This window comes from Dromiciops gliroides, chromosome 5 (assembly GCF_019393635.1).
Source record: "Dromiciops gliroides isolate mDroGli1 chromosome 5, mDroGli1.pri, whole genome shotgun sequence".
NCBI classification, from domain to species: Eukaryota; Metazoa; Chordata; class Mammalia; order Microbiotheria; family Microbiotheriidae; genus Dromiciops; species Dromiciops gliroides.
Window position 1 is genome coordinate 172,666,538 of NC_057865.1, and position 13,831 is coordinate 172,680,368.

At 39.8% G+C, this 13,831-nt stretch overlaps 1 protein-coding gene across 4 annotated transcripts in view; it reads left to right on the plus strand.

Moving 5' to 3' along the window:
• Positions 1 to 13,831, plus strand: part of SFMBT2 (Scm like with four mbt domains 2) — a 317,891-nt gene that overhangs the window by 50,031 nt on the left and 254,029 nt on the right. For all 4 annotated transcript variants that reach the window (XM_043967955.1, XM_043967957.1, XM_043967958.1 and 1 more), the window contains exon 2: positions 2,092 to 2,244. In XM_043967955.1, coding sequence (XP_043823890.1) covers positions 2,142 to 2,244 — 103 coding nt within the window. In that variant the 5' untranslated portion in view covers positions 2,092 to 2,141. The remainder of the gene's footprint in view (positions 1 to 2,091; positions 2,245 to 13,831) is intronic.

Sequence of the window (13,831 nt, forward strand, 5' to 3'; positions counted from 1 at the left end):
TCATGTATACAATTTTTTCCCCCAGGAACTTTCTAATCATTTACTGGTGAACCTTTGTTGTAGTCAGTTAAAGAAAAACCAGTGTGATATAGGGGGAAGTGCAATCAGTCAATACACACTTGGGTTTAAATAAAACAGACCCATCCTCAGAAGTGTGCTCAAGAACAAGTCACCTACCTTCTCTGAGATGCCTCATCTTTAAAACAAGAGATAATGATACCTATAGCATTTACTACTTCACGGCTCATTGAGAAGATCAAATGATGAAAAGTATATTTAGAGCTTTTGCAAACCGTAAAATACTGTATAACTGTCAGCTATTAAAGGAGGAAAAAACCAGTGTTATTGGATGACTTGCCTAGCATTACAGAACTGGTCTTGAAACTCTTGCTGTCTGTGAAATCAAGTATGAAGATTATTTTAAGTTTTGGATGAGTATAATAATAATAATAATAATAATAATAATAATAATAATAATAATAATAAAATATCCCTTCCCCTGGACTCACTTTTCCAGTCTCTCCCCCCCTTTTATTATAACAATACTCAACCCAGAAGGGGAGTGTATTACTGTTCTCTTTTAGGTTCTAGAGATAACCCTGAGGGATTGGAAGCTTCTAATAATGCTGCTCATGAGTCCCCATTGCATATGCCTCCCAGTATTGACCAGCCGTTTGATATCAAATAGCTTTTATAAGATGATATTGGCTGAGATGGTATAGCAAGAAGAGTCGTTGTTACAAAATAATCCAGTAAATTGAAAAGCACACTCTCCCTCGAGAGTCCCTGGTTGAATTTAAAAGTACAAACTTGTGTAGAGAATGGGTAGGGCTGAGGAGTGCCTCTCAACTCCTGCTTTCTTCTCCCTTTGAGGAGTTCCCACTGGTTGTAGTTGATGAACTAATTGTTCTCTGGCTCAGCCAGGTTACCTTCTTGAAGGGCCTGGTGTTTTGACAGATGGGCCAGGCCACTGCTGGGCTGAGCAAAGCAAAGTTGTTCACTGAATATACTGGGTCCCTTAATGGACTTGGTTGATCCTGCTGCTATTTAACTCTAGTTATCAGTGCGATCTCTTTGATAGCTCTTTCCAACTCACAGATCACCTAGGCACTTTTCATCTCAGGATGCTCATTTACAGGAAAGAATAAGCACAAAAGAATCAGAGGCACCATCGACCAGGTGGAGGGGGAGGAAGATAGTCAATCAGATAGTAAGCATTTATTAAACTCAATGTGCTCAGTGCTGGGGATACCATGAGAGGCAAAAGATGTCTGCTATTTAGGAGCTCACAATCTAATTGGAGAGACATGATACAACTCTAAAAGGGTTGAGGGAGGGGTAGATGGATCTTTTTGTACCTGGGCTCAGTTCTGGCCCAGTACCACTTGAGTTATCATTTCTTCTGATTCTTCAGCCAACCAGAAAACTCCTCTTCAACACACAGTACCTCCCCTTTCAGTCACTCTAAGTAGCCATGTGTTATACTGAAACCAGTCAGAGAATATTTCTCATGTACTTTAATACCAATCAGGGAAGGCACACCCAAGCCCACATTGGTCAGCCCTTCCATTACAATAATAATAATAGCTGGCATTTCCATATTGCTTTAAGGTTTGCAAAATTCTTGACAGAGATTATCTGATTTGACCTTGACAACAACACTTTGAGGTATATGATGCTGCTATTCACATTTTATAAAATTATTTGTCTGAGGTCATGCTTCTAATAAGTAGCCTAGGCAAGACTGAAACTGATCTTCCTGACTCCAAGCCCAGAACTCTGTCTACTCCAGTGATTAGAGTGTGGGCAGTGTGAATCACCCCTTAGTAAGATGGCGGCCATATATCCAAAGAGCTGTATGAAGTTAGGAGTTTGACCATGTTCTTTTCTGGTTTTAATGAAATGACCCCAGGATTCCTGATGCCTATGGAGTCTTCATTAGATAGAGTACTTTAAATTTTAATAGTCATAATAAAAATTCAGTAGGACAAGATTTCTTCTCCTGGAGAAATAGGAAATATGTTGACTTGATGAATATGTCCTAATATGTGACTCTGTTGTCCTGAGTGTTGCTTTTTTTTTTTTTTTAAGGAAACTCTTCCTACAGGATGAAATAGGGAGAAGAATATAGTTTTCCTTGAATGGAGAGCAGTGTATCATTGGTTTCCAACATGCAAGAGACTTCCCATTTGTCATTGGAGAAATGTAACAGTCCAGCCAATGGTAATAATGAATATGATTCAGGTGAGTTGATTTATCCAGGTTCATTTTACTATTTGAGTTATAAAATCATTGTGGGTTTTTTTCAGAATAGGAGGAAGGTAATTCCAGTTTTTTTGTTGGTTTGTTTGCATGGGGCAATGCCCCCAGTCATGAAAAATTTGATAATGGTAAAAAGCCAGGGGCAGCTAGGTGACGCAGTGGATAAAGCACTGGCCCTAGATTCAGGAGGACCTGAGTTCAAATCCGGCCTCAGACACTTGATACTTACTAGCTGTATGATCCTGGGCAAGTCACTTAACCCTCATTGCCCCACGCAAACAAACCAACAAAAAAACAAAAACAAAAAGACAGTGGTAAAAGTTTATGTGTACCTATACACATACACACACACACACACACACACACACACACACACACCTACGGTTGTGTTCAAATTTCTTGGTCTTTAGTGGAAAAAGTTTAAGGAGCCCTGGTCTCGACAGCAGAGTGACATGGTGTTGGAAGAAAGGATTTGAAGTCATAGGAGCTTGATTTGAATCCTGGATGTGTCTCCTCCCTGGTGCTCAGTTTCCTCTTTTGTACAGTAAGACAATTACATTGACAGTAATTGGATTTACATGACCTCCAGGTCATTTCCACTTTTGCTATGAAAATTATAGATGGTAATCTTGACATTAATCCCTAGAAAAATTTTGGAACAGGCCATTAAAAATGGATACCTTGTAGATACTTAAGGATCACTAGGCTCCAGCATGGGTTTATTCACCAAGAACAAGTAATTCATGCTAACTTCATTCCTTTTTGGATGAGACCTTTAGACAGCTGGATTAGGAAAATGCTCTGAGAAGGGAGGACATTTGACAAGGTTCTTTCATGAAATCCTCATGGACAAGATGAAGAGACTATGGGAAGGGTATATAGCTCAGGAAATGAGGTTTCTAAATGAGGGCTGATTAGATGGATCAATGTCAACTTACAGGGAAGTCTAATGATATGTCTCAGGGCTTTGTCCAGCACAGATCCAGCTGAACACATTTGTCAGTGACATAGATAAAGACATAGGATTATCAAATTTTCACAGAACACACAGATGAGAGGGGTAGCTAATGTGGCAGATGAGAAAGTCAGGATTCAGAAGGACCTCGAATGGATAAAATAAAGGCCTGAAATGCCCTCTGGAGTAGGGCTGTTTTGGAGCTGGCTAATAATTTGTCCATCAGATTGTAAAATTTTCAGCGTGACAGTGCACACTTTGAGAATCCTCAAAAGCAACAATCAGGACTTTCTTTATTGTTTTGTTGACTGTTTAGATACTTAAGAAAGTGATGGATAAAATGTCAATAATGCTGATGAAATTTATTGTGGGTACATTTTTTTCCTTTTTTTTTTTCTTGGAAGAGCTGGTTGTTAAATATTTACCAGCATACTCTTTCTATGGAGCTGTGGAAATGAGAAAAGACAAGTGGAAACATATTTCTCTCCCAGTGGAAATCTCTAGAAGCATTCTTTATAGACCTAATCTTTAGGACTGACATAATTGGGCTGATGATCTCATTATGTTTTGGTTTTGTTAAAATACCTTTTCGTTCCGTAGTTCTAGGGCTACAACTTACGGGAGACCTTTCTTGAACTCCTCTTCCATTAACCTTCCCACTCCTATGCAATGACCATAGGGCTGGGCCTGGAATCAGAAAGAGCTGAGTTCTAATCCAGCCTCAGACACTAAATAGTTGTGTGACTTTGGGCAAATCATTTAACCTCTGTTTGCCTCAATTTCCGCATCTATTAAGTGAATAATAATAGCATCTGTCTATTTAGTTGTTATGGGGCAGCGAGATGGCACAGTAGATAGAGTTCTAGACCTTGAGTTAGGAAGACTCATTTTTGTGGGTTCAAATCTCGGCCTCAGATACTTTGTAGCTGTGTGACCTCAGATAAGTCACTTAATCCTGTTTGCTTCAGTTTCCTCATCTGTAAAGTGAATTGGAGAAGGAAATAGCAAACCCCTCCAGTATCTCTCCCAAGAAAACCCCAAATGTAGTCATGAAGAGTTGGACACAACTTAAAAATAAATGACTGAGGTTGCTGTGAGGATCAAATGAGATAATAATTGTAAGGTGCACAGTACCTGGCACATAGTAAACATTCTAAAAGTGTTAGCTGTTGTTATTATTGTTATTTCTTTGGGTTTATCCCTCAGTGAATGAGGGGTCCTTAAAGGCAGGTAGTTTCCATTTTATCTTTTCTCTCCAATGCCATGCATGGAGTAGGCACTAAATATGAGTTTGCTGGATTGACCTGAATTAGTTTTTTTTAACTAATACACTTTTTTGGGGGGGGGGGCAATGAGGGTTAAGTGACTTGCCCAGGGTCACACAGCTAGTAAATGTCAAGTGTCTGAGGCCGAATTTGAACTCAGGTCCTCCTGAATCCAGAGCCAGTGCTTTATCTACTGCACCACCTAGCTGCCCCCTACTAATATACTTTCAAGTTTTTCTTAAGTCTTTCTTTTTTGAGTGTTTGCTGAGTGAGTGTGGTGGTTTTCAACTCTTAAAGCTTCTGGCTTTGGCCATATCTTGCTTGCTTAGCATATCAACCCCAAGCCACCTGCCTTCTGTTGCAGCTGTGCCCCTTTGCATAAGAAGCTTTCTGAAGCCTTTAGAAGCCAGCTAAGCACCAGATTTTCACGTCTACGAAACCTTAACTGTTGTTTCCTTCTGCTAAAGTGCTTTCTTCTACTCATCAATGACGCCATCATGTTAGAAATATTATATTTCTTCTACGTGAGGTCGATCTTCTGTTTAAAGGAAAGCCTGTTCTTTTTTTTTTTTTCTTTCAGATTAAGGAATTGTCAAAGAGGAAATGAAAAAAAATTTTAAATGTGTTTCCATCTGTTTTCAGATAATATCAGTTCTTTCTCTGCAGATGAGCTGCAATCTTCATAAGTCTTTCAGGGTTATATTGGATCATTGCCTTGCTGAAAATAACCACATGCTTCCCAGCAGATCATCCCCCACTATTGCTGTTATTTTGTATACAGTACATTTCACTCTGCTTCAGTTCATGTAGGTCTTTCCAGGTTTTTCTAATAGTATCCTGTTCATCATAACCTTTATATAGTACCTTAAGCTTGACAGAGAATTTTCTTCATAAAAGCCCAGCAAAGTAGGTACCACATGGGCATCTAGGTGGCGCTGTGGATAGGTCATTGGCCCTGGAGCCAGGAGGACTCGAGTTCAAATTCGGCCTCAGAAACTCAACACCCACTAGCTGCACGACTCTAGGCAAGCCACTCAACCCCAACCGCCTCACAAAACAAAATAAAACAAAAAGTAGGTACCATACGTTTTGCTATTATAATCAATCATAACTATTTCCCTCCATCCCACTCCCTTCCCATGACATTTACTCTACCTTCTTTTTACCTATTCCTCCTCAGAGGTGTTTTACTTATGACTATCCTCTCCCTCGCTCTTCACTCTCTTTTTTTGCCCTTCCTTCTTTCCTTATCCTCTTCCCCTCCTATTTTCCTGCAGGGTTAAATAGACTGCTCCTCCCAATTGGGTATGAAAGCTATTCCCTCCATGAGCCCACTCCAATGAGATCAGGGTCCTGAGCTAATTCTGTGTTCTAAATTGTTCTTCCTCCCTCCCTCCTCAACCCTCCCTATGAGATCAAGCAATTCAATATGTCATACTGGTGCAGTAATGCAGAACATCTTCATCTTCCTTGAAAGTGTTTTGCTTTTTACTGCTCTCTCTCTCAATCTGCCCTTTCCTCCTTCTCCTCTTTCCCCCCTCCCCTTTTCTCCCTCCCGCTCCCCTCAGGACAAAAATATATTACTATATCTACTTGAGTATGTATTAGTCCTTCTTTGAGCCAATTCTGATGATATTAAGGTTCACTCATTCCCCCACTCCTTCCCCCTCTTCTACTCTCCTCCATAAGCTTTCTTGTTTCCTTCATGTGAACTACCTCTCTCCAGACCATCTCTCCCTTGCTCCCTCCCCCAGTTTATTCCTCCTACACCTCAACCCTATTTTAATGATGTCATTATGGATTAGTTAGGTGGCACAGTAGACAAAGCACCAGCCCTGGACCCACAAGGTCCCAAGCCCAAATCCAGCCCCAGACATAAGACACCCCACCCTGTCTGCTCTACAAGGAACAAAACATAAATGCTTTACAGATATCATCCCTTCATATTCAGTTTAGCCCTGTCTTCTGTGAATTGCATACTGAGATAGTTCTTATAATTTCAAAGTATTATCTTCCCATATAGGAATGTTAACAGTTTGATCTTTTAATATCCCTCATGAAGTCTTTTTCCTGTTTACCTTTTTATGCTTCTCCAGGATCTTGTATGTGAAAGTCAAATTATCTATTCAGTTCAGGTCTTTTCATCACAAATGTTTGAAAGACCTCTTTCTCATTGAAATCCCATTTTTGCCTCTGAAAGATTATACTCAGTTTTGCTGGGTACATGATTTTTGGCTGAAGTTCCAGTTCCTTTGCCCTCTGGAATATCATATTCCATGCCCTCCGGTCCTTTAATGTAGAAGCTGCTAGATCTTGCTTTATCCTTATTGGAGCTCCACAGTATTTGAGTTCCTTTTTTCTAGCTGCTTGCAGTATTTTCTCCTTGACCTGGGAATTCTGGAATTTGGCTATAATATTCCTGGAGCTTTTCCTTTTGGGATCTCTTTCAGGAGGTGATCGGTGGATTCTTTCAATTTCTATTTTAGCTTCTGCTTCTAGAATATCAGGGCAATTTTCCCTCACCATCTCTTGGAGGATGGTGTCTAAGCTTTTGTTTTGGTAATGGTTTTCAGGTACTCCAGTGATTTTCAAATTATCTCTCCTAGATTTATTTTCTAGGTCAGCTGTTTTTCCAAGGAGATATTTCACATTGCCCTCTATTTTTTCATTCAATTGGATTTGCTTTACTCTGTCTTGGTTTCTCATAAGGTCACTAGCTTCCATTTGTTCAATCCTAATTCTTAGGCAGTTATTTTCATCAGACAATTTTTCAATCTCCTTTTCCATTTGGCTTTTCAAACTGTTGACTTTTTTCTCATGACTCTCCTGCATTGCTCTCATTTCCCTTTCCATTCTTTGCTCCTTTTCTCTACATCTTCTTTCTATTTCTCCTACTTTTTCTTCAAAGTCCCTTTTGAGAGCTTCCATGGCCTGAGACCAGTTCATATTTTTCTTGGAAGCTTTAGATGTTGGAGCTTTGACCCTGTTATTATCTTCTTCTTCTGAGGTTGTATTGTGGTCTACCTTACCCCCAGAGAAGTTTTCGATGGTCTTCTGCTTTCTCTGCCTACTCATCCTGGCTTACTATTTCTTGGCTTTTAACTCCTTTTTAAAGTCTGGCGCTGCTTCCAGAACACACTGTTCAAGCTATAGCGTGGCCCAAGGGATGGTTGGGCTTCTTCACAGTCTGCCTGGCCTCACTTTCATTTGATTTTAAACTCTCCACTGGGGGTGGTAGGGGCTGCTTCTTGGCTCCACTCCTGTTCTCAGCTTCAGAGAGTCCCAGGTGTTTTGGGTTGAGAAGAGGCAGGCTTTAATCTCACCTGGCCTGTCCTCAGGTCCAGAGATAACCTCAGGTCTACTTTACTAAGCAACCAACCAGCAAAGCTTTCTGTGGTGTGGTTCTCAGCTTCCAATGAGACTGCTCCCCTGCTCCCCTTCCCCACCTGGGTCTCCCATCACTTAGGATTTCTTCCTGGTTCCCTGCTGGGGTGGGACAGTCGAATCCTTCCACCCATCCACTGGTACCTCTGCACTTACCCCCCCCCCCCCAGCCGTTCAGTCAGACTGAGCACTTGGTTCCAGAAGACGCCTGTGCTGCAGCCGATTCAGAGGCACTGGGGCAAATTCCTCTGGTGGGTGTCTGGTGTGTCGGCCAGATTGTGGGGTTAGGCTTTATTCATGGCCCAGCATGACCCCCTGAAATCTATCTAAAGCTGGAAAAAACTCTCATCCCGTATTTTTGTGTGTTTTTCTGCCCCAAGGGTTCTTTTATTGCTATTTTTGGGGTGATTGTATCAGGAGCCTTGTGGGTTTAATGTCTTTCCTCCACCATCTTGGCCCCGCCCCTCTCGGAAAGCCTGTTCTGACAGTTTGTGGCTCCAGGTACACCAGGGTTCTGTATGCGGTTTTTTCCCCCCTCTGGTTATTCTTGTTGGATTGCTGAAAGCATGGATATGATATATGTGATATGACATCACATAATGTGATAAGATGTGACAAATGTGACATAACATGCTATACTACAATAGAGGCTTTAAGATTTGTAAAGTGCTTTACATGTTATTGGGTCCTCATGAAAATCCAGGGAGGGTAGAGGTTATTATCATTCCCATTTTACAGAGAGGGAAACTGATTCTGAGGGTAGTTAAGTGACTTGCTTAGGGGATTACATGAAATAATAAGAGTTGGACTCAATTTTTCCTCACTGCCAATCCCAGTGCTCTATCCATTGAGTCACCACCATGTCCTCACAATTCATACTGTATCTAATTTTCTGCGGTCGGGGATTCTTGATTCTTTCTTATGTGCATTCCCTGTTATTTTGCCTTCACAGTTACATCAGGGGAGCCCTTAGTGGTTCTCCAAAGAAAAAAGAGGCTTTGTGAAAGTAGAAATGGGTATTAAAATAAGGGAGGAGTAACTGGGAGTGGGAACATAACCAGTCATTTTGTAGATAGGAAGAGTGAGAATGTCACTTTGGACACACAAAGAAATGGGAGAATTCTAATGTGGTTTCAACCTTTGATGATAGATATATTCAAATACACTAATACAGTAAGCATTAAAGTTTGACATTTGTTAAAAAAAAGTGAATCCTTTCCAATTCTGAAGCTAGTTTTAGAAAGCTTGCTCAATATTTATTGGAAATCTCTGATCAATAGAATACTGTACAAATGTATGCTATGTTCAGAGCCAATGTTCAGGGGGTCTGTATAGAATCTAACAGATCCATACTATGCATCTAGGTATGACTATTTTAACCAAACATCTAGCCAGGTTTAAATGACCCCAAACCTCAGATGCTTTTTTTTTTTTTTTTTAAGTAACTCGGAAGTCCAAACAACTGTGACATGGGGCCTAGCTAGCTTGTCATTTTGGGATGAAGAAAGGGAAAATCTAGCCTGCCCTATACCAGTTTGTTTCTCCCGTGTGTATCTATCTCTCTGCCTGTTGCTGGTCAGGGAACTGCTGTGTTTTCTGCCAGTGATGGTTTTTCTGAAACAGAACTTCAGGTTAAAACAATGGACTTGGAGACTTATTAACAATCTCTTTCCCTCTCCTGTCCTGGTCTCTTTTCCTTAAGAAAGCTCAAATAATAGTGAGGATCAATAACTGACACCCAAGTCCTGTAAATGAAATAGGCACAACATAAAATTACTCCTCATCCTGTGAACACGGGCAACGTGCCTGGAATGAGCACAAAGAGATGAGGTAGCCTAGGAACTGAAGACCTCTCCAGCAAAAGAAATTGACAGCATTATCACAAGAAGCACAAAGAAGGAAATATACTAAAACACAATTTCTGGGAATTCTCAGCTCCTTCAATTTCTGTGTGATAAAAGCAAGCAAAACAATATTCTGACACGGTGATAAATGGATTCCTTGACATTATTTTTACAGACACAATAAATGTAATTTCCTGATGAAGTCTGTAGATAAAATGTTGATGTAAATTCAGACTGGGGGAGTGTCAGGATGAATAGGGGGCCTGTCTTTCCCCCCCCCCCCCAGTGATGGGAATATAGCAACCATTGTATTCTTTGGATTTTTCTATTTGGGAAGGAAGAAATCAAGACTCATTGGGAAAACCTACATCTTTTAGCAGAACCCCTTAACTCATTCTGGGATTCAATTTAATGTGGTACTGAATGGTAGATTCATTGCCTGTTTTGTGAAATAATTCCAATAGGACTCAACAGTATATTTTCTTCCCCAGTCTGCCCTAATTTAATTTTATAGCTTACAAAAGTGGCCTTTATTAGGATTTTCCCAGGAATCTCAGCTGGCTTCCTAAAACTGTGACAGGTGTCTCAAGGGCCATCACATGTAATTTTACCCATTTGAAGAGTCCTGCCCAAGATGGTCATCGGAAAGAGAGGTCTCAGTTCTTTCCTCAAAGCCTTGAGTTTATCTGATGTATAGATATGTTCAGAGGTTATTTCCTCCCATGAGATGGCTAAATCTTTTTTGTACTATACTAAAATGTTACCAGCTAACACTGAGTAAGCTTTCAGAAAGAGGTGGAAAAAAAATAAAAGCTGTGACATCATCCAGAAACTCTCCAGAGTGAGAAGTCATTGGCCTTACCTGATTTCAAATCCTTTTTTTTTATCTCCAGGCTCATGCTTAACATTTCATTTCATGCCACTCTGAAAGCCTTCCAAAGATCAGGAGCTGATCACCATTTCTTTCTCAATATTTACTGTTCTTTCTTTTAAAGTTTGCACAGATTGAATTCTCATTGACAGTCTTTTGGGGATGAAGTATGTAATTGAATAAAATAATATTAGTTAATGTAAAAGAACATAGACATATAAACATGTTCTTTTGTTTTTCACCCTCACCTCCCCCCAATTCGTACTTCTTCATTCAGGAATATGCTGTAGTGTTGAAAGTAAACTTGATGTGAGGCAATGTGGTGTAGTAGATAGGGCACTGGTCTTGAGACTCATGAAGACTTGCTTTCAAATCCCATCTGAGACACTTACTAGCAGTGAGTCCCTGTACAAGCCATTTAATCTCTTGCCTCATTTTTGTCATCTGTATAATGGGGGGGGGGTCTGTTGAACTCCACCAAGGTCCCTTCTGGCCTTGGATCTATGTTCCTAAAGGTATCTTTATATTTCTTAATTAATTAATTAATTGATTGATTAATTAATTTATTTGTTTATTTACTCTGTTTGCTCATTCATTCATTTATCTATTTATTTATTTTTGTGGGGCAGTGAGGGTTAAGTGCCTTCCTTGCTCAGGGTGCACACAGCTAGTAAGTGTCAAGTGTCTGAGGCTAGATTTGAACTCAGGTCCTCCTGAATCCAGGGCTGGTGCTTTATCCACTGTGCCACTTAGCTGCCTCAAGTATCTTTATTTGCCAATTACATTTTTTTTTTGGCTGGCCAGTGGGGGGTTAAGTGACTTGCCCAGGGTCACACAGCTAGTGAGTGTCAAATGTCTGAGGCTGGATTTGTACTCAGGTCCTCCTGAATCCAGGGCCAGTGCTTTATCCACTGCGCCACCTAGCTGCCCAAGTATCTTTATTTGACAGTAAAATACAAGCAAACTCTTTTTCCTTTCCTCTGTGAAAGCACATGTATCCTAGGTTCTTTTGGGAACTTGAGAATGGATTTTTTATTTATTAATAATTTAATATTCTGGTCATTCAGATAGCTTTCTGTCTTCCAAATCAAGAGACTTCACAGTGATTATTATTGATTAATATATGTGTTTTTCTTTAAAACTGAGGAGCTATAGGATTTTCTTAATGTGACATGGTGAATTTTCATTACAGTAATAGGGAAGTTCTCTTGAGTACTTCCTTAGCCCAGTGCCTGGCACATAGTAGGCATTCAATAAATACTTATTGACTTGACTAGGGGAAGGGATTGTTAGAATTTCCTTGATAAAATGTTTGAGATCTAGTTTATGTGGTCCTAAGTTGCAAATATTTTGTGCACTTTATTTGGAATTTCCTGATGATAAGTCTATACAGAATCTACTGGTCTCATCAGGAAGTAGTATACTGAACACAAATTTTAAAATATTAGGAGGACCAAATTTGCATGTAGTCTACTGTAACACATTGAAAGTCAATAGATCAAGACCTATTATTAGGGCAATAGAAAGGTAGATCAATGGAGGAGAGTGGACATACAATTTACAGCAGCAAATAAATATAGCCTTGTATTTGACAAGTACAAAAACTTAAGATTTGGGGATAAGAATTCATTATATTTGGTAAAAATTGTTGGGAAAACTGGAAACCAGTATGGCAGAAACTGGCCATAGATCAATATCTCACACCATTTACCAAGATAAGGTCAAAATGGTGGATAACATGACCGAGAGATATGACCTCTGGGTCGTGACCCCATATGGGGTCACGCAACTGAATGTGGGGGTTGTCAAGAATTGGGCAACAGTAAAAAGTTATGTATACCTATTTTATATACCTATATACCTGGGGTCGTGTAAAAATTTCTTGGGTGAAAAGGAGTTGCAAGTGCAAAAAGTTTAAGAAGCCCTGATCTAGATATAAAGAGAGAGATTACAAGAAAATTAGATGAACATGGGACATATTGCTTATCAGATTTATGGATAGGCAAACAATTTATGAATAAACAAGAAATAGAGAGCAACGTTTAGGTGTAAAATGGATAATTTCAAGTATATTAAATTTTAAAGTTTTTGTAAAAATAAAACAAATGTCTCCAAGTTCAGAAGGAAAGCAAAAAACATAAGAGACAATTTTCAGAGGCCTTTTGAAAAGAATCTCATAGGGTCTTAGATCCAGGGCTGAAAGGGCACCTCTTCAGGGGCTGTCTAGTCTAACTCTTTTATTTTGTAGATGAGAAAGCCCATGAAGGAGTAAGTGACTTTGCCTGAGGTCTCATAGGAAGCATGTTAGTTAGAATACTAGATCTAAAAAGGATGTCAGAGTCCATCTAATCCAACCTTCCTTATTTTACTGTTGGGTCATTGAGGCCCCAGGAGATCGTGACTTATTCCAGTTCTCAAATAGGTAGTGAATGTTAGAGTCAGGATTTGAACCCAAGTCCTAAAGAATCAGTGCTCTTCTTTTCTATTTTACCCCTTTAAGCCAGGTGAGAGAGATCTTAGTCACCTTTTGCCTATTCCCTTAAATTCACATTTAGATATTTTTCAAATTGGTAGGTACAGGGAGGCTTAAAATCTTACTTACATCTGTCCTGTGAAGACAGTAGTAGTCATTGAGTCTTATCAAGCTGAACGAACATGAAAATGATTTATACAACATGTTTGTTGCAAGAAGAATATTAAGTTGTTGTGGGTGTTTAATCACATTTAAGCCCCTGCTATGTGTCAGGAACTGTACTTAGGTATTGGAGATTGGGGGATACAAAATCCAACCCCCCTCTAAAAAAACACAAAACCCCATTTCTTACTCTCAAGGAATTTACATGTTGTCAGGGAGACAACACGTGTGTGTCAGTAGATACAAAATAGCTGCAGCCCATAATGAAGTGAGAAATTCCTGGAGATGAAATAGTTCTAGATATGTCGTAGGTAATTTCTCAATGAATTTTCTGGGTAGATTTTATAGGAAGTCTGCTGATAACAGAGTGATAACATCAGGTCAAAATTCTCTCCGGGATGAAAGGTGACCGTAGATGGCATCTTAGGCTCAGCACCATTTTGTGTATTTATTTATATTTCCTGTTTTCCATTATTGGGCTGGTAACTCCCCCTCATCAGATTGTAAGGTCTTTTGAAGCAGGGATTGCTTTTTCTAGTGAGAATGGCATCACTGTGTATCCTTAAGAACAGTGGAAAGAGAGCACTGGAACCTCTGGATGGGGTGCTTGTCCTG